This window comes from Festucalex cinctus, chromosome 15, assembly GCF_051991245.1.
Source record: "Festucalex cinctus isolate MCC-2025b chromosome 15, RoL_Fcin_1.0, whole genome shotgun sequence".
Classification (NCBI taxonomy): domain Eukaryota; kingdom Metazoa; phylum Chordata; class Actinopteri; order Syngnathiformes; family Syngnathidae; genus Festucalex; species Festucalex cinctus.
Genome location: NC_135425.1, coordinates 20,925,737 through 20,948,071, shown reverse-complemented (window position 1 = coordinate 20,948,071; position 22,335 = coordinate 20,925,737). Strand labels below are relative to the sequence as shown.

General features: G+C 41.7%; 1 protein-coding gene across 4 annotated transcripts in view; it reads left to right on the top strand.

Moving 5' to 3' along the window:
* Nucleotides 1-21,764, top strand: part of LOC144002320 (putative E3 ubiquitin-protein ligase HERC1) — a 45,200-nt gene extending 23,436 nt beyond the window's left edge. For 3 of the 4 annotated variants that reach the window (XM_077497454.1, XM_077497455.1, XM_077497453.1), the window contains exons 40-79: nt 432-1,159; nt 1,611-1,824; nt 2,648-2,817; nt 3,283-3,366; nt 4,379-4,565; nt 4,633-4,760; nt 5,850-6,067; nt 6,137-6,396; nt 6,676-6,728; nt 6,801-6,995; nt 7,764-7,929; nt 7,994-8,228; nt 8,654-8,897; nt 9,090-9,343; nt 9,420-9,547; nt 9,726-9,856; nt 10,700-10,927; nt 11,102-11,229; nt 11,382-11,581; nt 12,398-12,512; nt 12,604-12,732; nt 12,999-13,097; nt 13,689-13,862; nt 13,954-14,238; nt 14,439-14,504; nt 15,070-15,195; nt 15,269-15,407; nt 15,621-15,802; nt 15,865-16,020; nt 16,093-16,215; nt 16,550-16,652; nt 16,719-16,888; nt 17,048-17,186; nt 17,254-17,423; nt 18,878-19,047; nt 19,146-19,311; nt 19,428-19,757; nt 20,581-20,733; nt 20,820-21,125; nt 21,334-21,764. In XM_077497454.1, the coding sequence (XP_077353580.1) occupies nt 432-1,159; nt 1,611-1,824; nt 2,648-2,817; nt 3,283-3,366; nt 4,379-4,565; nt 4,633-4,760; nt 5,850-6,067; nt 6,137-6,396; nt 6,676-6,728; nt 6,801-6,995; nt 7,764-7,929; nt 7,994-8,228; nt 8,654-8,897; nt 9,090-9,343; nt 9,420-9,547; nt 9,726-9,856; nt 10,700-10,927; nt 11,102-11,229; nt 11,382-11,581; nt 12,398-12,512; nt 12,604-12,732; nt 12,999-13,097; nt 13,689-13,862; nt 13,954-14,238; nt 14,439-14,504; nt 15,070-15,195; nt 15,269-15,407; nt 15,621-15,802; nt 15,865-16,020; nt 16,093-16,215; nt 16,550-16,652; nt 16,719-16,888; nt 17,048-17,186; nt 17,254-17,423; nt 18,878-19,047; nt 19,146-19,311; nt 19,428-19,757; nt 20,581-20,733; nt 20,820-21,125; nt 21,334-21,519 (7,438 nt within the window). In that variant the 3' untranslated portion in view covers nt 21,520-21,764. The remainder of the gene's footprint in view (nt 1-431; nt 1,160-1,610; nt 1,825-2,647; nt 2,818-3,282; nt 3,367-4,378; nt 4,566-4,632; nt 4,761-5,849; nt 6,068-6,136; nt 6,397-6,675; nt 6,729-6,800; nt 6,996-7,763; nt 7,930-7,993; nt 8,229-8,653; nt 8,898-9,089; nt 9,344-9,419; nt 9,548-9,725; nt 9,857-10,699; nt 10,928-11,101; nt 11,230-11,381; nt 11,582-12,397; nt 12,513-12,603; nt 12,733-12,998; nt 13,098-13,688; nt 13,863-13,953; nt 14,239-14,438; nt 14,505-15,069; nt 15,196-15,268; nt 15,408-15,620; nt 15,803-15,864; nt 16,021-16,092; nt 16,216-16,549; nt 16,653-16,718; nt 16,889-17,047; nt 17,187-17,253; nt 17,424-18,877; nt 19,048-19,145; nt 19,312-19,427; nt 19,758-20,580; nt 20,734-20,819; nt 21,126-21,333) is intronic. The other variant, XM_077497456.1, reaches the window with a different exon arrangement.
* Nucleotides 21,765-22,335: the final 571 nt, after the last annotated feature.

Here is a 22,335-nt window from a genome sequence, read left to right as displayed (position 1 = left end):
TTTTTTATAGAGTGATATGATATCGTGCAAAAAGTACAACACAAAAACACTATGTTAACTTTCACGGTATTAACTTTCCTCCAGTCTCAATGGTAACGTTTGTTCAATATAATTACAAAGTTTTGATTCATAATACTCCTTTGCATTTCTGTTAGTTGTTTGGGTTTCTACAGCTCCACTAGACATTAGCAGATAAAATTCCAGAATTCCAAAATTCTTTCTCGATTTCTAAAGCCCATCTCTAGTATTTCAATGTCTTTGCTTAAATGTCTATACAGCACTTGTCTTGTGACTATTCTATTTAATTATTTTCTGTTTTTCCTCCCCTTGATTACTAATTTTCTTTTCCTTTGTTCGTAAATCCACTAATCCATCCCGGTGTCGCTTGCTATCTCTGTGGCTTCTCTCCAACCTTTCCCTGAATAACTAAGCTCCGCGAATTCTTGGTCACCCAGCGACACGCCCATCGCCTCGCTTGAGCCCTGCAACACGACCTGCTGTGATGTGGCGCGACTGGGAGGGCTCAAACCCACAGTGCTGCTGGATCTGATTTTCCTGATGGGGTTGCTGGAGGAGCGCGGCTGGCTTGGCGCTCGTGCGGCAGCCGCTGGGAAATTTTCGCAGGAGAGCCTGGCCGAGGGTGAGACGCAGTACTGCCTGGATGAGGTAGATGATCTCACATGCTTTGCAGAAGACGACTGGAAGAAGGTTGAAGTCGATGGGAAGGCATCCACCAAAGATACTGTAAAGGTCCAAGAGGAGGCAACCAGACCGCTGCAAACTACTCAAACCAAAATAAAGGCCTTCGCCTTGGAACTCAGAGCTATCAAAGTCTCCTACCTTCTCACCGGCGCCTTGAAATCCCTCACTGTCATTTTCAGCTGCGAGAAGTTATCGGATTTGCTCTCCGGGCCCAAGCCAAATTCCACCTTGTCGAGTCCCAGCTCCGACCAGGACAAAGGCGAGGGAAGTGGCAGCGAGCAATGGGACGAGAGCGCCGAGCTGAGGTCGGTGCTGCAGTACGTGGTGCAGAGCATGGTCAAGTGGGCGGTCCGACCCTGTCCCATAAAGCAGAGGGTGTCTCTGGCAGACCTGGAAAGGGCTCAAATCATGATCTACAAGGGCGCACTGAGTCGACTACAGGATAAAGAACGCAAAGGTACCTCGATCCGCTAGATTGACCTTTTCGCGAGTTGAATTTCTCCCACCATAACTTGGTAGCAAGGCAGGGTGGAAATCCGCCATTTTAAAGCAAAAGCCGTACTACACGGGAGCCAAAAGGTTAGCAGAGCAGCAGTGTATCAACATTAGCTGTTGATAACTGGCACATCCGAGGTTTCGCAAAGTTGTATTATGTAGGGGAAGGTGGGATTTTTTGTTTCATGCCACACAAGTGTAACGTGAGCTATAATTGTTGATCATTTGTATTTTTATGGAAGCCTTTCACATACATTTGAAAAAATAAATGCACAATTTGTCTGCTTTGAAAAAAATCTTGCTGTTACATTTTTTCAATATTTTCTACATCCAACAGTTTTAGCTCCATTAATTCTACAGTTGTAACAGTATTTTCAGCTTTAAATTTTTGAATCCCCCCCTCTCCATCCCAGAATCGGTCAACCACTCCACCTCACAGCCCATTTCCAAGTCCTCCAGCTCCGTCTCTTTGTACAGCGTCGGCTCAGAAGGCACCGCCATTTTCGGGCAGTCCAACCAAGCCTCCGCCTCATCGTCCAACACAGAGCTGGCCTCGTCGCTCCCGACCAACCTGCAGGCGGACGCTCTTGATCACTTTAACCCTTTTCTACCCATAAGCCTCCTCCAGTGAGTATAGTAACTTGCGGTACAAGATCATAGCACTACTTCGCTTACGTGAATGATATCACAGATTAGCTATTATAGAATACCATTATGTTACTGAAAGCAAACTTCTCACTTTTCTTACATTACTACCAAGAAAGATGATATTTCCCATAATAGGCACAGCTACACACTCAGACAGTATTTCTAATTCTGGAGGATCGACATTTGTGCCACTCCAATATCCCATACCTCAACGCGAAGGTAACAAATGTTGATTTTTTTTTTCGTCAGGGTTCACTCAAGGTCGCAAATGGTCACAAAAACGTTTAAAGTGGAAGTTCACCCAAAAATTTCTGCAGTAATATGTTCTAAGCGCCGCTACTAGTTTAAGCAAGTCATTCTGATTAATATTGTGTTTGTGAAATATGAATTAAGCTGCAAAATCCACACATTTTTAGCCGTTTTAGTGAGCGGCCATTTTTGGGATTTGCTTAGGATGTGGATACATAAAAGAACTATACATCATGAAAATCGATGACAACGAAGTGTGATTGTGATTATGCACTAATCAGTATATTAAGTGGAAATATAACAGTATTTCAGGATATGATAATGATATGATAATGTCATGTACAGAAGGCCCAAGTGTCTAGAAAAAATAACATTAATAAACAATATATTTGAAATTATTGTAAACCTTAAGTAATGATTTGCATGCATTATAGGGAACCGCTAGTGGTACGTGTACCACAATATGTGGGCTATAAACAATATATGTGGGCGTCGTTATATAAACAAAGAAAGGAAAATTTTTATTAAGCATGCATATTGTGGCTAATTTCAGACACATGGTGCTAACTCGCTTCCCCACGCTAACCGGACTGGTTAGCAACCCGCCTGTGCTGCACCCCTGCTTCAGCCTGGCTAGTTCGGCCTCATGTGATGCCTTCACAGAGCAGCAGACCAGCTTTATGGAACCTGGTCCATGCAGCACGCAGGCCCGAAGCAGCCTGGGTAAGAACAAGCGAAAATCCCTTTTACACTGACCGTAGAAGCCATTTTTGCCGGCACTAACACAGAGTAGCGGAAGTATTTGCAGCAGAAATGTAGTATCAAGAAGGTAATATCAGAGCCGTAACAGAAGCCCGTTCACTCTTGACTTTTTCCTGAGTGAGTGTAAAGTTCGTCTGTCATTCTGCCTTTTTACCATGTCTCAGATCTGTCGATGATGTAAATGTATTTTCAGTGTGTTTGTTCCTCAAAAATGGCATGTTTTTATCACATTTTAGCCCATGCTTCTGAAATCACAATCACCCCACGAATGCAAGTCGACACAGTTTGTGCTTTTATATGTTGACATTATTTTCTTTACCTTTGTTCGTATTGTAAATTAAGTCATAATCACCTCCCTAACAATAACTTTAGTTATTTTTCTGTTTTTGTTTTTGTGCACTTTTCCTTTTTTTCCCTCACCACCAGAGCGGACACAAATGTTTGTCACCAGCCGCTTGCTTGAAATGGGATTCACTATGAGACACATCTACTGCGCCATGGAGGCAGCAGGTACTGCTACTTCTTTGTGTAAGGTGCCACCACAATGTTTGCTTCACATGCTTTCTCACCATCAGTGTTTGTCCTGCATTTGTGTGCTAAATCCTCATAGCCTTGTTAAGACGCATTCGGATAGTAGAAAGTCTTTTATTTGACAACATTTTACAATACTATGAAATATTGCGCTGAAAAGTAAATCTTGAAATCATCTTTGATATACTTGTGTATATAAAAAGCCCACATGTTGAGAAGTTGTTGTTGGATCGTCATTTTTTTTTTGTTTTCTTTCTTAATAGAGAAATAGTGTATTGAAGAAGAAAATACTTAATTTTAGCTAAGTAATTCATTTTAAACATATTTGAATATTAAGAAAAGTGCTGTACGAATTTGAATGTTATTATTTGAATTTTAACCATTTTATTCAATAAGGTACTCATTTTCTTTGTCATTTGAACACTATGTGAACCTGAATTTCATTCAAATATTATGTTTACTACTGTCAATTCTTCATGCTACGGTAAAACAGACATTTTTTTTCCCCCATTCATGTCACCATTCTTTATTTTTACAAATGTGAATTCCTTGGCATTAACCTTTTGAATTAACACCATCACTGGCGTCGGGCCAAAACCTCAACATTTGGTAAATTTAATATCACACATTATTCTATTGGTCAGTCCATCTGTGTGCATTTTTTTTTTTTTTTTTTTTTTACAAATTATTGATCAATATTGTTTTAACCCCCCTCTCCCCCAAAATAAAATCCCCTCATAATAATAATAATAATAATAATAATAATAATAATAATAATAATAATAATGTTAATGATAATAATATTAATAATAATAATAATAATAATAATAATAATAATAATAAATATTCCTTTTTTTTTGTTGTTGTTTTTTTTTAAACATAGACTTTTTGTTTGTTTGTTCTGAGGTTAAAACCAAAAAGTCACACATTCTCGAGATATGCATTTTGTATCCACTCCCGCACACTATAATGTATTTTTAATCTCCCGTAGATGTAGCAGGTGAGCTGGACTCTCGGACCATTGAGGTGTTGGCCAGCTGGATGCTGGAGCACCCACTGATGGATGAGCAGCAGACCGCTGAGTCACCCAGGCATGAGGGCGAGCCTGACACACCATCCTCCGATGGGCCTGAGACAGTGCAGTGCCCTGAACGCCCGGCGAGTCAACCCACAGAGAGGTCTGTGATTTACAAAACATGATTTCATTTTAAGTAAAACCACAGTGTCTGACTTAAATATTGTCAGCTTGCTGCCCGGTTTGGACTGGATAGAGCGTGAGAACTTCTTAGATGTGCACCTGACAAGGAACAGACCTCCTCCAGCAAGGCGACGGCGTTCGGGCCCAACTCAGAGGACGTCTTTTCGGAGAGCAGGTTAGAGTTAGCCTAAACGGGATACTGGTTGAATTGGCTGCCATATCTATAAAAATAGAACATGGAAAGAAGAAAGCAGGGGCTGCGTCAGGCCCTATTAACTGCCTAAATAGGCTGCCATTAAAATTGAAAACTTGATCAGGAGAGAAATAATTGACGTGGAACCATTTTTTAACTGTTATGGAGCCAAATAGCAAAGAGCGCAGTCATTTCAAGCCCTAATAGTTGACTAATTACACTAAATAAAGAGTTGTTGAACCAATTTAAGATTACAAATTGAATTGTTGACCAACTTAAAAAAAAAAGAAGCTTCAACACACGATTGAATTACCGTAAATTAATCCAAAGTGAATATATTAAGTTTAATTAATTATGGGTTTATTAAACTTAAAGAGAAACTTCACTTATTTAGCCCATTATAACAATAAAAAGTGAATATTTTGTTTAGAATTAATTTGATACTTTCATTATTTTTCACATACAATTAGTATCTTTAAAAACACATTTTGCAACTTGCTGTTGATTGAAAATGACATCACAAGGGCTCACGTAACCAATCACAGCTCACCTGTTTTCTAGGTTTGGGCATTTGACATTCACAAGCTGAGCTTAGCTGAGCTGAGCTTATTTAGCCAAAAATGGCTAAATAAGTAAAGTATCTCTTTAATATATTCACTTTGGATTACTTTTGAATTAGTTTAGTGAATATATTAAGTTTAATGAACTCAAAATAAATTAATTTAAATATATTCACTTTGGATTAACTTAATTCAATCGTGTGTTACCATTTTTTTTTTTTTTAGTTGGTCAGCAATTCAATTTGTCATCTTAAATTGACTCAACAATTCTCTTTTTAGAGTGTAGGCTGCTATTGAAATAAAAAAAAAAAAAAAAAAAAAAACGCTGGAGAGAAATGCTTGGAGTGCAGCAATTTTGAAATAGTTGAGATAGAAAAAACATTTTGAGCTACTATGGATTCATGTATTACAACAATAAGATGGATGCCTAAAATCTATCTTCAATCTTTTTGATTGTTTACAAATTCAGTTTCAACATGTTCCTTTTTCTACCCTTTGTTTGAATTGAAAGGAATTCCAGTTTCTTCAGATTTGCCATCACCGAACCCCATCCCACAGCTGTACCAACAGAATTCATGCGATTGGCCCGAATATGTGGAGTTGCACCCCTTCTCCACGGAGGAGGAGTCCGAGCTGGGCTTTATGGATGACGTGTATCACGAGGAGACCTATGAGGACCTGCTCACCCCTTTCTTCAGCCTGGAAAGAGATACTCTTCACATAGTGGAGGTAACACATTAATGCAACATTATCTGTTTAAGCTATTAAACACAACAACCTCCGCCTTTTTCCTTTCAGAGCGGCGAAGAACACAATCCGATGGTGAAGTGCGAGCTGTGCAACACTCTCACCTTGCAGTTCAACAACCACATCAAGCGCCGGCATCCCGGCTGTGGCCAGAGCGCCGCTCGCAAGGGCTACGACAGCACCGGTGCCTACGTGGACGTCTGGTTCAAAGGGGAGTGCGGCTCCAACTTCCCCTTCTACCTGCTCTGCACTTCCTGCAGGGAAAAGTACCTCGCCGCCAACGCCAACGATCCGAGTTCCAGGAGTGAAAGGTACAGCAGTCTCCCTCATGAAGTAGAGCATACCAATCATAAACCGTATTAGTTGTTTATTTGAAAGGATTCTTTATTTGTACAAATTTACAGTTCCTATTTGACTTCCATCAAGCCATTCATTAGGTTTTTGTGTTTATTGGAAATGGATGCTTGTTCTTTCTAGTTGTCAGACAGTATTTGAGGAATGCTTTTACTTCAGCTAGAAATAGGACTTTTTACTTCATGCCTTCCTTCCTCCATTTTAACTTCTCAATATTGTTGCCTCATTTACTTTAGGATTAAAGGCCTTACGAGTGATTTGATAGGCCGCTTGGACAGCACCTCCGATGGTGAGTAGAGGTGTTTTTTTTAATCAAATACCTTATTTAATTTTTACATGAGTGGCATGCCTCTTTGCACAGACGACTGGGAAATAAACCACCAAGATGAGAGTGAAGAAGACAGACTGACAGGACTGGAGGACTTTGGGCTTCTGCTGAGACCGCTAGGCCTGACTGAAAAGAAGCTGGTGCCGGACCCCATCGCCTTCACTGAGCCCGATCCACTGGGGGCTATGGTCTATAGTTCGGTGGACCCCCTGCGGACTGATCCCAAAGGTAGTCTAGTTATCATTACCATCTTATCTCTTATGATAGTCAAATTCTAGAACTTCCTAAATAGCTTAATCGTTTGCACTTTTTTCATGGGAACCATAAGGGCTAATTTGGAGCAAAAAATAATAATACAGTGTTCCCTTGCTATATCACGGTTCATTTTTCGTGGTCTCGCTGTTTCACACATTTTTTTTAGTGCAATTTTGCATGCATTTTTATTATTTTTTTTACAGTAATGTACCTATTTTATAAAATTTATGAAGGTTTGAATATTGAGAAAGTTTAAACGAGAGAAATGTGGGAAAATATAAATGTCTCGATGAGTGCCTTAAAACATTTATAATAAATGTAAAACATAATGCGAACTGTTTCGCGGATTTCATTTATTGCGGGTATTTTTTGGAACCTAACCTCAGCGGAAAACAAGGGAACACTGTACCTGAAATATGCGACATGTGGAATGAATGAGATTTACTGAGAGATGATGAACCCAATCAATATTTCTTTTACATTTTTTGATATGTAAACCAATTTGTCTCTAACGTACAAACACACAAATACACACACTAACACAAAGCATGAAATTGACCAAGCGACTGCTTGTAACTAAAAAAAACCTCATAAGCCAAATTACCACTAGGTTCCAAAAAAAAAAATCCAAATATTAAACTGTGCATAAGCCATACAGTACTTTTCCAACAAGGACTCCCTGACCACTACTAGCCTTGTTTTGTTTTGTTTTGTTTTGTTTTGTTTTGTTTTCACCACTAGGGGATGCTGTCGTGGAACAGAAGAGCTCATTGAGTCTCGGGCAACAGGCCTTATCTCTGAGGGACTCTCACGACCGACTGAAAGCGCTAAGAAGAGTCACCTTCACATCTCAGATCTTGCTGGCGTACAGCATGGTGATGCGAGCCCTTTCCCAGACCGCTTGCAGGTAAGCCCACTGATTTTTTTCTGGTTAAATGTTTAGCTAGTCCTCGTTTCTCCTTCTTTGCTAGTCCATCTGGTGGACTGGATTCCTTGGGCCTGGCGGACATCCGCATCCTAGTGCGTCTGATGACGCTTGCCGCGGCGGGCAGGGCGAACACGTGCGGGGATAAACATTCCGTTGGCAAGGGGCCAGCCTCAGAACGCGGCAACTCGAGCTGCCTCAGCTTCCTGACTGCAGCTATAGGCAGCGTAGTGTCCCGCAGCCCTGCCGCCTACAGGCAACTGGTGGAGATATGCACTCAGGTCGGTACACCACAGTGGGTGTTGTAGTCAGAGTGCATGAATCAGTTATATTTATGTGTTACATTATTCATATTGAACATCATTTTTTTTTTATACTTTTTTCTAATGAAATGATAAATAAAATATATGTATTTAAATTAATTTTTTATTACAATTGATGAAGTGATTGGATCAATTATTAGCTCTCCAAGTATGTATAAATAAAATGAGTAAAATTTAAATAAAATTAGTAAAAATTGTAACGTATTAAATGGTTACAGTTAAATCATCAGTCTATCATAAATTTCTTTTAAGACGTTAAAATTACCTCCACTAAAATGAAAAAAAAAAAAAAGTATTGTACTGTAAATATGTAATCAACTGTTCATTAATTATTGGTTAATTGGTAATGTTGACTACAAATAACCCTCCATTGCTTCTTGTAGGATCTGATGGCAGCTGCTACAGGAGTGCACATTCCCAGTGGTGATGCACAGCAGCGAGCGTGCCTAACGGTCAGTTTGGTGTCTGCCGTGACCCAGCAGCAGCAACAGCAACAGCAACAGCAGCAGGTGAGGGACTGCGGCGAGCACCCAGCTTCCTTTCTGGTCACACAGAGCCTTGTGGCCTTGCTCACCGAGAAAGGCGCTCACAGTTACAGTGCTGACAAGGCTGAACATGAAACTCATGGTGAGTTGTTTCTAATTATTTATTTTTGTTTTTTTGTGTTTATCTTTTATGATTTGAGTTGTGAGCAAAAATGTAAACGTAAGAGTGACTCTTTTCTTTTTCCACTGAAAGTAAGCACTTTAAAAAAAATGGATGGATGGATAAATAATGACAAATAGAATGGAAATAAATACTTGAATGTTTCCAACCAAGAGGGGCTGTCTTCCACCTGCCCCTCCGCCCACCGTGGCGCAAGAGTGGGCCCTCTCGAGCTGGCCAACGCTCTGGCAGCATGCGTCCTGTCCGCCATGCTGAGCAGCCAACACCGCCAATGGGCGGCGCGACAGTTGGTGCAGGCTTTGGCCGCAAGCGGGCGGGACGCACCCGGGAGAGCCCAGACCTACAGCGACCTCACCGGCGATCTGCGCAAATGTCCCGTCAGGAGGCTGGAAGGACACTATAATAAGGTGTGTGAGTGGACGACGGAGTGAAAGTGAATCCATGCGAGTGAATCATGACTTGTTTTTCTTTTGTGTTGTTTAGGTGGCCACTTGCTTGTGGAACAGTGAGCAGAGCCTGCTGGCTACTTGCTCCCAGGATAAAGTGGTGCAGCTGTTTAGCATCAGTGAGAACAACGCACAGTTGCATACCACCTTCTCCTGCATAACCAGGTAATAAGAGTTGCACTGCTGTAGTCACTTTGTTGTATGGCTCATACTTTACTGAGTAACCAGGGCCCTTCTTACTTAAGAGTAAGTTCAATCACACTGTTTTCCATCACTAGTAGCATTCCATGGTGTCTTCACAAAAAACAAAAACAATGACATTGTTTCCCTTGGTCCTTTGCAGTAAAACAGATAGAACAAGCTCCGAGAGGGCAGGCAGATGTCATCACATGTCGCCTCCCGTGTACTGGAGCACAGGCGGAGACTTCCTGGCTGCCCCAGAGAACAAACACGTCACCATCATGAACATCAGAGGTAAACGTCAGGGCCTCTTTTGTGTACCCGACAGTAGCAAATTAGAAAGAAAGATTGAGGTAAGGCATAACTAGCTCGATATGCAGGATCATAGATGACCATAAGGCATCCTCAACAAAACAATCATGTTCCTAAGAATAAAATTGATGCACAATTTAAAAACAAAAATTAAAGAAATGAATGCAAAATTAAAAATAAATGAATAAAATTGAATTGACAAAAATATTAAGTAAAATTAATTAAAGTAAAATAAATAAAAAATATATTTTAAAAATGTAAATAAAGTTAATACTTCATAACATTATGAACTGAAATTCAAATTAAATGAATAAAATAGAGTATTAAAATAATAAAATAAATTACAACTCACTATACTGTATATAAAAACTTAATTAAAATGCAATCAATTAATTAAATGCATGTTTTAAAAAGAATAAAATAAAATTTGTGTTTAAAAAAAAAAAAAAGGGTTTTCTATTTTAGTTCCAATTTTGTCTTATGTTAATGATATTGTTTTGACATGAGTATTGATAGCGGTTAGCTTATAGTTACACTTAAATGACCGTAATAAAAGTCCATATTGCTTGCTCCTCTTGAGAGTGGAGGGTGAGCTGGAGCCTATCTCAGTTGACGACGGGTGTGGTGCACCCTGGACTCATCAACAACCAATCACAGTAAAAGAAGTGTTAACATCTGAACAAACGAGGTTGATCGTCTCAGCGGTTCCACAGTAACTAAAATATGTAGAAATGTAATATCTCTTTAGCAGGGTAGTGAAAATGAATGACAGAGGCGGTGACGTTGATTACGCGTCTCCTTGCATGTCCTGCTGACTGTCTGCAGGCTCTCACTGTCACACGGAGGCTCAGGCATCCCGGGTCACGGCGCTGTGCTGGGCCGCAGCCTTTAGCTTGTGGCTCCTTGATCAGCCCGACGCTTACAAAAGCCGACCCACCGAGAACTTGCTGGTGGGACGGCTGGACGGCTCTCTCTGCTGGCTGCGCGTCACCATGCAAGAGCTCGACTTGCTTGTGAAGACCACCGAGCTCACCCACTGCTACAGGACGGAGGGTGAGGACACACGGAAAGTTTACGTGCAGTGTTTCCCCGCGAATAGTTGGGACAGAGTAATTAACAATTTTTTAAAACCCGTTTGAACTGTTATTAAATCCAGTGTATATCTTAACGTGTAGAATTCCTGCAATATATTTAATGGTGCATTCAGGTTCTTTGGTCTTTTCCCAGCCCCGCAGTGTGTGGCTTGGCACAGTGAGGAAAAGCCATTTGCAGTCGGCTACCCCAGTGGAAAAGTCCTATTGGCAACTACTGAGACCTATGAGAATGAGCCCTTGATGTTGCTGCCCATCTACCAGGTTTGGAAACAGTAAAATTAACTTGCATAGGTGGGAAACTTACATAAAAACTGAAATGTTCCCTGATGGGAGCAAGATTCCCCACCCCTGCTTTAAAGTTAAGAAAAAAATGTGAAGGTAATATCTCATCTGAGGTTGAATTGTCCATGCAGGATGGTATCACTTCCCTCAAGTGGGATCCGACGGGGCACCTGCTGCTCTGTCTGGGCAGGTCCGAGGTGGTGAAGATCCTGGGACTCTCAGGGTGCGCGTGGGTGACGTTTCACACCCTCGCACATTCCAGTGTGGTCAACGTTGCCGAGTGGTGCCCCCTCACTGGCCGAGCCCCGGACCCCATGCTCATGATGGCAGCGTGAGTTTCATCTCCTCGGATCTTTAATCTGATAATTTTGCTCTACTGACAACTATTAGTGATTGTTAGTCTACTTAGACAGAGACATTACTCTTTACATGTACATTAACATGTTAACTACTAAGCCCATTTGCTAGCCAAATTGCTCCGCAATGTTGTTGTGCATCCCTGTTTATGTTCCAGCGATGATGTGAAATGAACAGTTCCCTCAAATAATTAGCGTCCAGGTCCTGTAAGTGTACACAGAGGAAGTGGCCTGACCCTATTTGAACTCAGTTGCTAACAAAAACAGCAGCACATAAACAATAGTTGCACTTAAATCGTGGAATATTACCACGCTATAAAAAAAAAATTGAGATAATCTTGTGGTATATGGAAACAAAGCCGTTAATGGCGATTAGCATTCCAGTAGTCACTGATAATAATAATAATAATAATAATAATAATACTTGTACATGCTATTTTCAAGGTACAGACATAACAGTTAATCTTTGAGCTCGTGTGTACCTTTTTTGCTAACCAAAGCAGCGGCACTTAAATATTCTTACAAATTAATTAAAGTTGGACTTTTATCATTTGTTGTAAATGAGTTTTTAACATAGTATTTTCATGGGTGTTTATCTATGAGGCAACACCATCTTTAATAACGATGATTAACCTTACAGTAGACTCGATTCTGACTTGGTCGCTCCACAGTGTTGTGTGCATCCAATAAATGTCACTCTCTAATATATATGCCTCCCTATTCCCATTGTGTATTCCACTATTTGTGTAAGTTTTTTTTTTTTTTCTTTTTGCTGCAACTCATCTTTACAGAGGTTGTCAGAATGGCTCTGTGCATGTGTGGACGTTGCCACAAGGGGGTGCCACCGTGCCTCTGCCAACCACCTTAAACAGCTCTTTGAGAGAGCACAGAAGTCCCAATGTCATGGTGTGTTTAGCTGATTTATTTATTTATTTTTTGTTTATATCTAACTAATACTGATCATCAGGATTTTAACAGCAAGATTGTTGTGTTTCAGGAGAGTGCAAAGTGTGTGTTTGTCCTCCTCGGTCACATAACAGCGGTGAAGTCGCTTTCATTTTGCTCCAGCGGCCTGGCTCTGGTTTCTGGAGGGATAGGGGGGCTGCTCAACATCTGGTCCTTACAGGTTGGCGAGTTTGAGTCACTTCTGCAGTTAAACAATACTTGTACAGCAAACCCCGTTTATCACAGTGGATATGTTTGGGACACACCCGCCATAGGTGAAATTTCATATTAAATTTGTTGTTTTTGAATTCCCCTCCCATACACTTGAAACACATTTAGACTTGTGTGCTTATCATTTGCCACTCCCAGTTGAAGAATAGTTAAAAACTGACACATAAAACTAAATATAATGTAGTTCTCATAACAGTGATATTTGTATGCCTACAGGATGGTTCAGTGTTACAGACCGTTACAGGTTTGGGGTCAGTCGTCAGTACTACATGGATCCCCAAAATGGGTGTTGTCGCCTGTTTCGGGAGGTCAAAGGTAATTAGGATTTTTTATTTTTTTTTTATCACAAGTTAATGTAAACATCACATTGAGTTTGTGGTTACATTAAAGATAGTACAAGTTTTGTTTGAGCATTAAACTTAGCTACATGCATTAAAGTAAAGCAATTACTATATATTTGTGTATGACATTTAGAATATTTTTCCATGTCAAAATGTTGGAGTTTCCATTTGAAATTATGCAAGTAATTAACTGATTAGAAAAACAGGATGAGCGTGTGCAGTGCATCAAAAAAATGTTGAAGATGTCCTCATAACATTAAAAGTCGAAATGTCGACATAACAGGTGCTCTTCAAATTTGGCGGTCAAAAAATGTTGATTAAAAAAGCTTAATCGTTGTTGATCACAATTCTAAGATGTGATTACTGATTCCAAATATCTTTTGACAGCTCTAATTTAAAGTTTTCATCTTCTCCCCTTGCTTTTTGAGGGGTTTTCTTTGTTTTTTTTTCCGTCATGTTCTAAAAAATTTGTAGCTTTTGTGTGACTTTCCCCAAAATATTTGGCGGAATTCTGAAATGTTACACGCTCAGGGTGGTTTGGCGTTTGCGTTTACTCCCCACCCAGGATGTCCTGCTGATCTGCTGCACCCCCGACTGGATCACTCAGAATCACGTGTTGGCTTCCTGCCGCATGGTCCTAAGAAGCCAGAGCATCCTGGGTCTGCATCGGGCTCCATGTTTGGCAGTGCTGCTGGAGAGGCTGCCCCTGCTGCTGCAGGAGCAATATGCCTACGAGCGGGTAACTAATGATTATGACCTCATAACAAAAGCAAGCGATACACATGCATCTTATCAGCCCAGGTGACTTAGGCCATCTCTTCCTTATGCAGGCCCATGTGGTCGCCGGTGACCAACTAGTCCAGAGTGCCTTCTTGCAGAGTTTGGCCTCCCTCGCTGTCGGTTTATCCCTCGAGGAGCACCTCTGCCATTACCCGTGCCCGCCACATCACGCCAACCCCAATGCCCGATCGTGCCCGGCCGAGTGGAGTTGGCTCGCCACCTACGCCACCACCGTGCGCAGCGCTGAGGCTATCGCCAGCGGCATCGTCTTCCCAGAGTCCTTTGTGGTTCCAGAGTTTGAGGACGGCGATGAGGATGAAATCTCAAAGGCCCTGGTAAGAAACAATTCACCTGATTATATGCAGACTAGAGATATAGCCATTATCGGTGCCGATATTTTACATTTTGATGAATATCGGCATTTTTTTTTTTTTTTTTTACAAATCTGAATGCCGATAAAGATGGTAATGCATACAACAATATCATTGAGTGGGTTGTTTCAGCTGCCAATTGATACGCTTGCCCTGTCTCTTAGGACAACAGTAAATGGAGCTTTAGGATGGATGAACAGCTGATGTCCTGGGCAACCACCCGACCGGAGGTAATCACATAGTTATAACCTGGCGCTTTACAGTCCAAACTATTTATTTATTTTTCTTTACTAGGAGCACAGTAGCCCCTAACTTAAAATTTTAAACACACTAGAAGAAAATTTAAGGACGCACACGTTAAATTGATTTGCAAAGTAAATATTCACTTTTTTTTTCCATATGCACTGTATTACTGATATACTTGCATACTTGCATACTTGCAAAAACTACAATATTTTAGATTGATAGTATTTTATCATGCAAGTTGTAACACACCCCCAATTATAAATTATACACCTTAAATACGAAACATGAGAAATGGTTTCAGAAGTGAGATGGATAGTTCTTAGATCTGACTCCCACACTAAAAAAGATATCTCTTTTACACAGGGTAAAATCTGGGTTAAAGTTTTTACTCTTGTTTGTCCATGGGAAATGATGTCATATCTGGGGTGGATAGTTGACAAGTCTATCTCTTTCGCAAGGGAATTGGACACCACAGTCTAAATCTACCAATATGAAAAATGGCTTTCGCCTTTGACTTAACTGGAGATCTCATGCGCCAATTTTCCACAGGATTGGCAGCGAGGGGGCAAAAGTGAGGTGTACCTGTGGGGGAACGGACGTTATGGACAGCTTGCAGGAATGGGGACCAATCCAATGGTGCCTACGTTAGCACCATCTCTGCTACAGACGCAACGGGTATTAAGCCATTTCCAAGACAACCACCCTTGATGACTGCATTTACAAATATTTCATTTTGGTTGTATTTTAGGTGGTGTGTGGTCAGAACTGCACTTTCTTGGTTCAGTCCAACGGGACTGTGCTCGCTGTTGGGGAAGGACAGTATGGAAGGCTGGGGCAAGGGAATTCGGATGATCTATATGTGCCTACAATTATCTGCGCTTTTCAAGGTAAAACTTTGAGGAGCTTTAGTGAAGTCTAGAGAATGAGACAAGCTTTGCATGTCGGAAAGAATGCGTGTGTGCTTGTTCTTGAAGATTATTTTCTTAATTTCCAGATTAGCCACATCACGGATTTTAACAGAAAGAGTTCTTGTTAGTGTCAGGGGTACTACTGCAGTTAGCCACAATGTGATGTGAGAAAATACGTAAATTCCTCTGTAGGTTATGTGGTGACCCAGCTGGTGACGTCCTGCGGCTCAGACGGACACTCCATGGCGCTGACGGAGACGGGGGAGGTGTTCAGTTGGGGCGATGGCGATTTCGGGAAACTGGGGCACGGCAACACCGAAAGGCAGAGAAGACCCAAACAAATTGATGCGTTGCAGGGGGAAGACGTCGTGCAGGTGAAGAACATTTAATTCCAAGTTGTCTTTTGCTGAAATAATCGTTTGCTTCCGCGTTACAGCTCGCGTGCGGCTTCCGGCATTCCGCTGTGGTGACGTCTGATGGGAAACTGTTTACCTTCGGCAGCGGTGAATCCGGACGTCTGGGTCAGCGGTCAACATCCAACAAGATGCTGCCAGAGAGGGTGGCTGCACTGGAGGGTTACCATGTAGGACAGGTAAAGACTTCTTGCTTGGCTCTGAACATCAATTGGATCTGAATTGTTAAACGGCACCAAATATTTTTCCAGGTGTCATGTGGTCTTAACCACACTCTGGTCTTGTCCGCGGACGGAATGATTGTATGGGCATTCGGAGATGGAGATTATGGGAAATTGGGGACTGGTTCCTCAACAGCAAAATATTACCCTCAGGTATGTTGATAAGGTTCCTCCAAAAATGTATTTTTTTTTACATAACATGGCTGACTGCCTTTAGATGCAGGAGGTCTTGAATAATATGTATTCGTATTCGTATAAAATTAGAAGCTGACGCTCATAAAATTACAATTTAATTTCCGCTATAATATTTAACAGGCGTCTATTATTGGGATGTTGCTGATCTACGTGTACTGTGCAGTCAAACAAATGATAAAGACCACCAGTGACTCAATACAAATTGGCATGCGGCCTATTTTGAGCCTCATCACCAAAGTTTGGAAAACTCTTGTTCACAATGATTACGTGTGTTTGTTATTCATGTGTTCAGAAAGTGGAGCATCTATGCAACAAAAGAATAAAGAAGGTCAGCTGTGGGACGCAATTCTCTGTTGCTTTGGCCTGCGATGGACATGTGTACACATTTGGACAAGGTACATATCAATTTGACATATTTGGCCAATAAAGATGATTCTGATTCTGATATGTTCATCCAACAGAGCGTCTGATTGGCCTGCCGGACTCCATGCTCAAGAACAAGTCATGTCCTCAGGTGGTTCCGGCCCTGGATGGACACTTCATAGAGGATGTGGTCCTGGGCTGTGAACACGTCCTCGCACTGTCCTCCGCCGGGGACGTCTACGCCTGGGGCTGCAATAGTGACGGACAGGTAATGTATAGGAAAGGTGTGGAGTCCAATTTTTTAAAGAAAATTTTAATTTATGAAGAAAAAAAAAAATAGAATGCAGTTGATGTCAAAAGTTAGCTTTGTAGCTAGCACAAATGCTAATAGTGGCCTCTTTGAATATTTCTTTCATTCATTTCCCAGCTTGGTCTGGGACATTCCAACCCGGTGAAGGAGCCCACACTGGTGACGTCCCTCCAGGGTAAAAACATCCGACAGATCTCGGCGGGCCGCTGCCACAGCTCGGCGTGGACCACGCCTTCTACCTCCATCAAAACCTCAGGTGCCGCGCACACTCCCGCGGCTAGCTAATAGTCCAGCTTTGATACTAACAGAAAAATCCTCTGTAGGTGGCTCTGGAAATTTCCAGCTAGGTCTTCCGCAGTGTGTCCCTCCCCAATACAACACATTGAAAGGCTGCAGCCTTCATCTGCTCAGCATGCGCCTCAGGGTGCTACACCACTTCTCTGATCTCATGTACAAGTCGTGGCGGCTGCTGAACTTGGATGCCAAGAATATGGTAATCATGTTTTCGTCTAGGGCGGCACGGTAGTCGAGTGGTTAGCACGTCCGCTTCCCAGTTCTGAGGTCTCCGGTTCGAGTCCAGGCTTGGACCTTCCTGGGTGGAGTTTGCATGTTCTCCCCGTGCCCGCGTGGGTCTTCTCCGGGTACTCCGGTCTCCTCCCACATTCCAAAGACATGCATGGCAGGTTAATTGGGCGCTCCGAATTGTCCCTAGGTGTGCGTGTGAGTGTGGATGGTTGTTCGTCTCTGTGTGCCCTGCGATTGGTTGGCAACCAGTCCAGGATGTCCCCCGCCTACTGCCCAGAGCCAGCTGAGATAGGCGCCAGCACCCCCCGCGACCCTTGTGAGGAATAAGCGGTCAAGAAAATGGATGGATGAATGGATGTTTTCGTCTAGAATACTTCACAATCTACTAGAGCTGGAAATTGCAGGTTCACTTGCACTGTGATAATATGACCTTCCACCATTGATACATATTGTAAAAGATACTTAACGATAACTGTTTTGGGTGGGGACAATTAATATAGTCAGGGTACAGTGTCATTAATTGCCGATATATAGCGATACAATAATTTGTGATAGCGATATTTTTTTTCTCCCTTCTCTAAGTGGTACTGAACCAAAATTTAAATAAATAATTTGGCCCATACTTGAATAACACTGTACTGTGTGCGTGTAATAATATGAAGCCACATGTGGCTCATGAGTCCTTCTCCTGTAACTCCCTCTGGATCTTTTCAAAAATTTAAACAAAATGTTTGTTTTTGTTTTTTTGCGTATTTATTTTTTAAATAAAATATTAAAAATCACAAAATTACCATAAAATGTCTTTGCAATTGCCCCCCAAAAAGTAAAAAAAAAAAAAAAAGATTTAAAAAAAACTGTGACTGAAAAAAATGTGACTATAAAATGTACAAAAAACAAGAGAAGATATCTTGGAAATTACCATAAAATGTTCACCAAATTGCCAAAAATGTGATAAAATTGATTTAAGAAAAGCCAGTAATGAAAAGGTTCAAAAAATAACCTTAAAATTTCTCAAAACAAAAGAAGAAATCCCAAAATGTGCCATAGAATGTCCACAAAGTTGCCAAAAATGTCAGAAAATTGATAGCAAAAAAAAATCCGAAAAAAAATGTCAAGAAATAACCACAAAATGCCCAATATGGAGGAAAACAATACCATAAACAATACCAAAAACGGAAGACGAAATGAAAAGAAAATGAATGTGTACTTTAGATGCTGCTCATATTTTTGTGTTCTGGTGGAGCTCTAATGAGCTCTTGGGACCTCAGTACATTAATTTAACTGCTTTTCACTAGTATACTTGTCAATTACATTTTTTTCCCCCCCTAACCCTAACCCGTCCCCTAAATAATAATGTATCGTGTTATTTAGTCCCTGCTCTGCTATAACCAATTCTTGAGTCGTTTCTTGGTCTCCTTTCAGTTGTCTACTTCGAGATACAGTTCGGGGACGACAGCTATCGTCCGTGGTGACCTCAGAGGTCTTCTATCACCCAAAGTCAACACTCTGCCTCTAGTGCGCTCAATTGGCCGAACTATGACCCAAGGAAAAACGTACGGGCCGCAGATCACCGTGAAACGTATTTCCACAAGGTATGACCGATTGAATTCGAAAGATTTTTTTTGACACGAGTCAGCTGCAAGGGAGGAGTTTGATGACGCTTGTGTGTTTGCTCTTTACCAACCTGCAGGGGGCGTTCCAGCAAGCCCATCTTTGTGCAAATCGCCAAGCAAGTGGTGAGCCTGAACCCTCTGGAGCTGCGACTACCGTCCCGAGCATGGAAGGTCAAGCTCGTCGGCGAGGGGGCGGACGACGCAGGCGGAGTGTTTGACGACACCATTACAGAGATGTGCCAGGTAATAACAACAACAACAAAAAAACTCACACGAAATGACACTCAAGTCCAAATCCTTTGACAGAATTGGTGTTCAGACAACCTTAAAACTGATCAATTCCGTTTTGTTTTGAGCAGGAGTTGCAGTCAACCGTGGTGGACCTCCTGATCCGAACGCCCAACAGCTTTGCGGATGTGGGCAGTCACACTGACAGGTTCCTGCTGAACCCGGCCGCTCTCTCCAAAGATCACATGGTCCAGTTTCGCTTCCTGGGCATCTTGATGGCCGTGGCCGTCCGCACCAAGAAACCTCTGGATCTGCATCTGGCGCCGTGGGTGTGGAAGCAGCTCTGCTCCATGCCGCTGGGAGAACCCGACCTGGAGGAGGTGGACCTCCTCACCTTCCGCACCTTACAAGGCATCCTCCACTTGGAGAACAGCGGCATCACAGAGGAGAATTTCCATGTGGTGAGATGTCTCCATTTCTGTATCGATACTTTTGTTTGCTTATTTCAGTTAAAAAAAAACAACAACAAAAAAAAAGGACACATACTAAAACAAATATAAAAAATACAAATCAAAAATGAAAAAACAAATATAAATGGAACTAAAAACAACAAAATATAATAAATACACAAATAAATAAATAAATAAATAAATGAAAGAATTGATTCAAAAATAAAAACCGAGATTCAACAAATAAAAATAAACATAAAAATGCATGTGGAAATAAATACAAAAATAAATGTGATTAACTCATTCACTCCCAGCCATTTTCACAGAAGCAGAACTGTTCACACCCGGCTGTTTTACTGGATTTTGACTGATTTTTGCAAGTCCCACAGAATATTGTGTTCTATTGCTATAAAAACATGGAACCTATCAAAAGAAAGATTAAAGTTTCTTCTTTCATCAGAAAAAAAATGTGTTTCTATCTGTTTCCGTTTTGCAGCAATTAGCATTAGAATAGACTAACTTTCATCAGTTTTCACAAATCTATTTAAACTTGAGTGATTGAGCTTTTTTTCAACATGGCCCTGGTTGATCTCCTTTGCTCTGCTGCCACCTGCTGGCCGTTTGTGTAATAACTACCATTTCTGCAAGCGTTCTTTGCAGTTGAGACTGTATATATATTTTTTGTTGTTTTTATTTCCATTCATTATTTTTGTGTTTAGTTTTTGAATTATATTTTTATATTTATTTGTATTTTCACCTTTATTCATTCATTTATTTATAATTTTAGCTGTTTTGGTCCTCCATAAAAATAACGTTACCATATTTCCTTGTGAAGATGATTCCACTGGATTCGTTCGTGGCCCACAGTGCAGACGGAAGGCTGGTGCCTGTCGTTCCCGGAGGCCAAAACATTCCCCTCAACTTTTCCAACCGCACGGCATACGTGGAGAGAGCGCTGCAGTACAGACTTCATGAAATGGACTCTCAGGTTTGAAGCAAAGGCAGTTTGCGACGTTTTCATTCCTGGACTTATGTCCTGTACGAAAGTACTTGAACTGTTGTCGTTTTGTCCAGGTGGCGTCGGTCAGAGAGGGCATGTCGGCCATCATCCCCGTTCCGCTCCTCTCCCTGCTGACCGCCCAGCAGCTGGAGCAACTTGTGTGCGGCCTGCCCGAGGTGTCGGTGGAGACGCTGAAGAAGCTGGTGCGCTACCGCGACATCGCCGAGAGCCACCAGCTGGTGGCCTGGTTCTGGCAGAGCTTGGAGGAGTTCACCAACGAGGAGCGCGTGCTCTTCCTGCGCTTCGTCTCCGGCAGGTCCCGGCTGCCGTCCAACCCGGCCGACATGACGCAAAAGTTCCAGATCATCAAGGTGGATCGGGTGAGTCAAGTCTGTAAAAAGGATGCTTGATCCACACAAAAATGGATGTTAAAATACATTAATAAAAAAAAAAAAAGTAAATATATTTTGTTTTGAAGTTTTGGATTTTTAACTCATTCACTGCCATTGACGGAAAAAGACGTCAATGTCATTTTTTTTTTGCTGGACTGGCAGTGAACGTTTTAAAGGGTGATCTTCTCTCCCCCAGCCCGTCAACGGTCTACCGACGGCCCAGACGTGTTTCTTCCTGCTGCGTCTTCCGCCGTACACAAGCCAGGCGGTGCTGGCCGAGCGTCTGCGCTACTCCATACACAACTGCCCCTCCATCGACATGGACAACTACATGCTGACGCACAACACGGAGCCTTTAGAGACCTCCGACACCGAGGAGTGACACCGCCGTTATATGCACTGACTTAATTTATTTTCCCCTTTGGATGAGTGTTGATGTTTTGCGTTTGTGCGAGGTATCGTGTTATTTATTGCGGTGATTGAACCGAGAAGCCACTGGGATAATATAGACTCCTTTTTCTTATCATATAAGCCACTGAATCAATGTGCCTGTTTGTGTGAAGGTAATTTAAGGATCTGTTCAACCTAGGCAATGTTACTGTAAAAAAATAAAGAGTGCTACTTGTAGCTTGTTTTTTTTTGTTTTTTGTTTTTTTTTGATTGACACGTTGTTCTTCTTGCAGAAGGCAGCCATGCTAACCACTCATCCGCCATGCTAACCACTCATCCACCATGCTCCCCAAAATGACATGTAGGATGACTTTTTAAGTATCTTGGGGTTTTATTTACAAGTGAGGGAGGAATAGAGCAGAAAAAAAACAAAAAAAAAGATGATTTAACCGTCAATTTATGGGCCCACCATTCACCTACAGACACAAGCTGTGGGCTGTGACAAAAAAAAAAAAAAAAAAAAGTACAAATTTGGGTTACCTCGCCTCTGTAGAAAACCGAGGACCCACTTTACATATATGCGTCACTTGGAAGGCTTGTTGTGTCTAGTCTGCCATTAGTCGCGCTGCTGAGAGGATCCTATTAATAATAATATGCCACCTGCTTCGACACAAGCACACAAGCAGCGTGCAATTCAACCTGCAGTCAGCAATCTCGCAGCTGAGAGCGAGAAAGAGTGTGAGATACGGGATAAATATAACGTCCATTTATCATCTTAACAAGGATACACTAATCTCAGGTAAAGGCC